Below are 326 nucleotides of genomic sequence, written 5' to 3'. Positions count from 1 at the left end.
ACAGAGGAGGGGTCTGGCTGGGCTTCCGTGAGCTGCTGCCGGCGACAGCGTCAAACTGGGAGGCCGAGCAGGAACCCCGGGCAGGCAAGGGTCGCAGGGACACGGCCCGCACAGGGGCTCTGGGGTCAGTGCCCTCGCTTGAGGACACGGGCTGACGCAGGCGGGCGGTGCGGCGAGGCGGGAAGTACTTGGGGCCCAGCGTCTGCACCTCCTTCCAGGCTCTCAGCTCCTGGCCGCCCGGCGCCGCGGGCTCGGCGTGGTTCACCACCGCCCGGTCCTGCCCGCGCTTCCACAGCTCATAGCCGCTCGGGCTGCAGGATGCGCAC

General features: G+C 72.1%; 1 protein-coding gene across 1 annotated transcript in view; it reads right to left on the bottom strand.

Annotated features, from left to right (window-relative positions):
* KDM4D (lysine (K)-specific demethylase 4D) overlaps positions 1–326 on the bottom strand; it is an 11,187-nt gene that overhangs the window by 484 nt on the left and 10,377 nt on the right. Inside the window, exon 2 of the mRNA XM_010862132.1 lies at positions 19–311. Coding sequence (XP_010860434.1) covers positions 19–311 — 293 coding nt within the window. The remainder of the gene's footprint in view (positions 1–18; positions 312–326) is intronic.

This window comes from Bison bison, unplaced genomic scaffold, assembly GCF_000754665.1.
Source record: "Bison bison bison isolate TAMUID 2011002044 unplaced genomic scaffold, Bison_UMD1.0 scf7180017864478, whole genome shotgun sequence".
Taxonomy (NCBI): Eukaryota; Metazoa; Chordata; class Mammalia; order Artiodactyla; family Bovidae; genus Bison; species Bison bison.
This window is presented reverse-complemented; position numbering and strand designations above follow the sequence as displayed.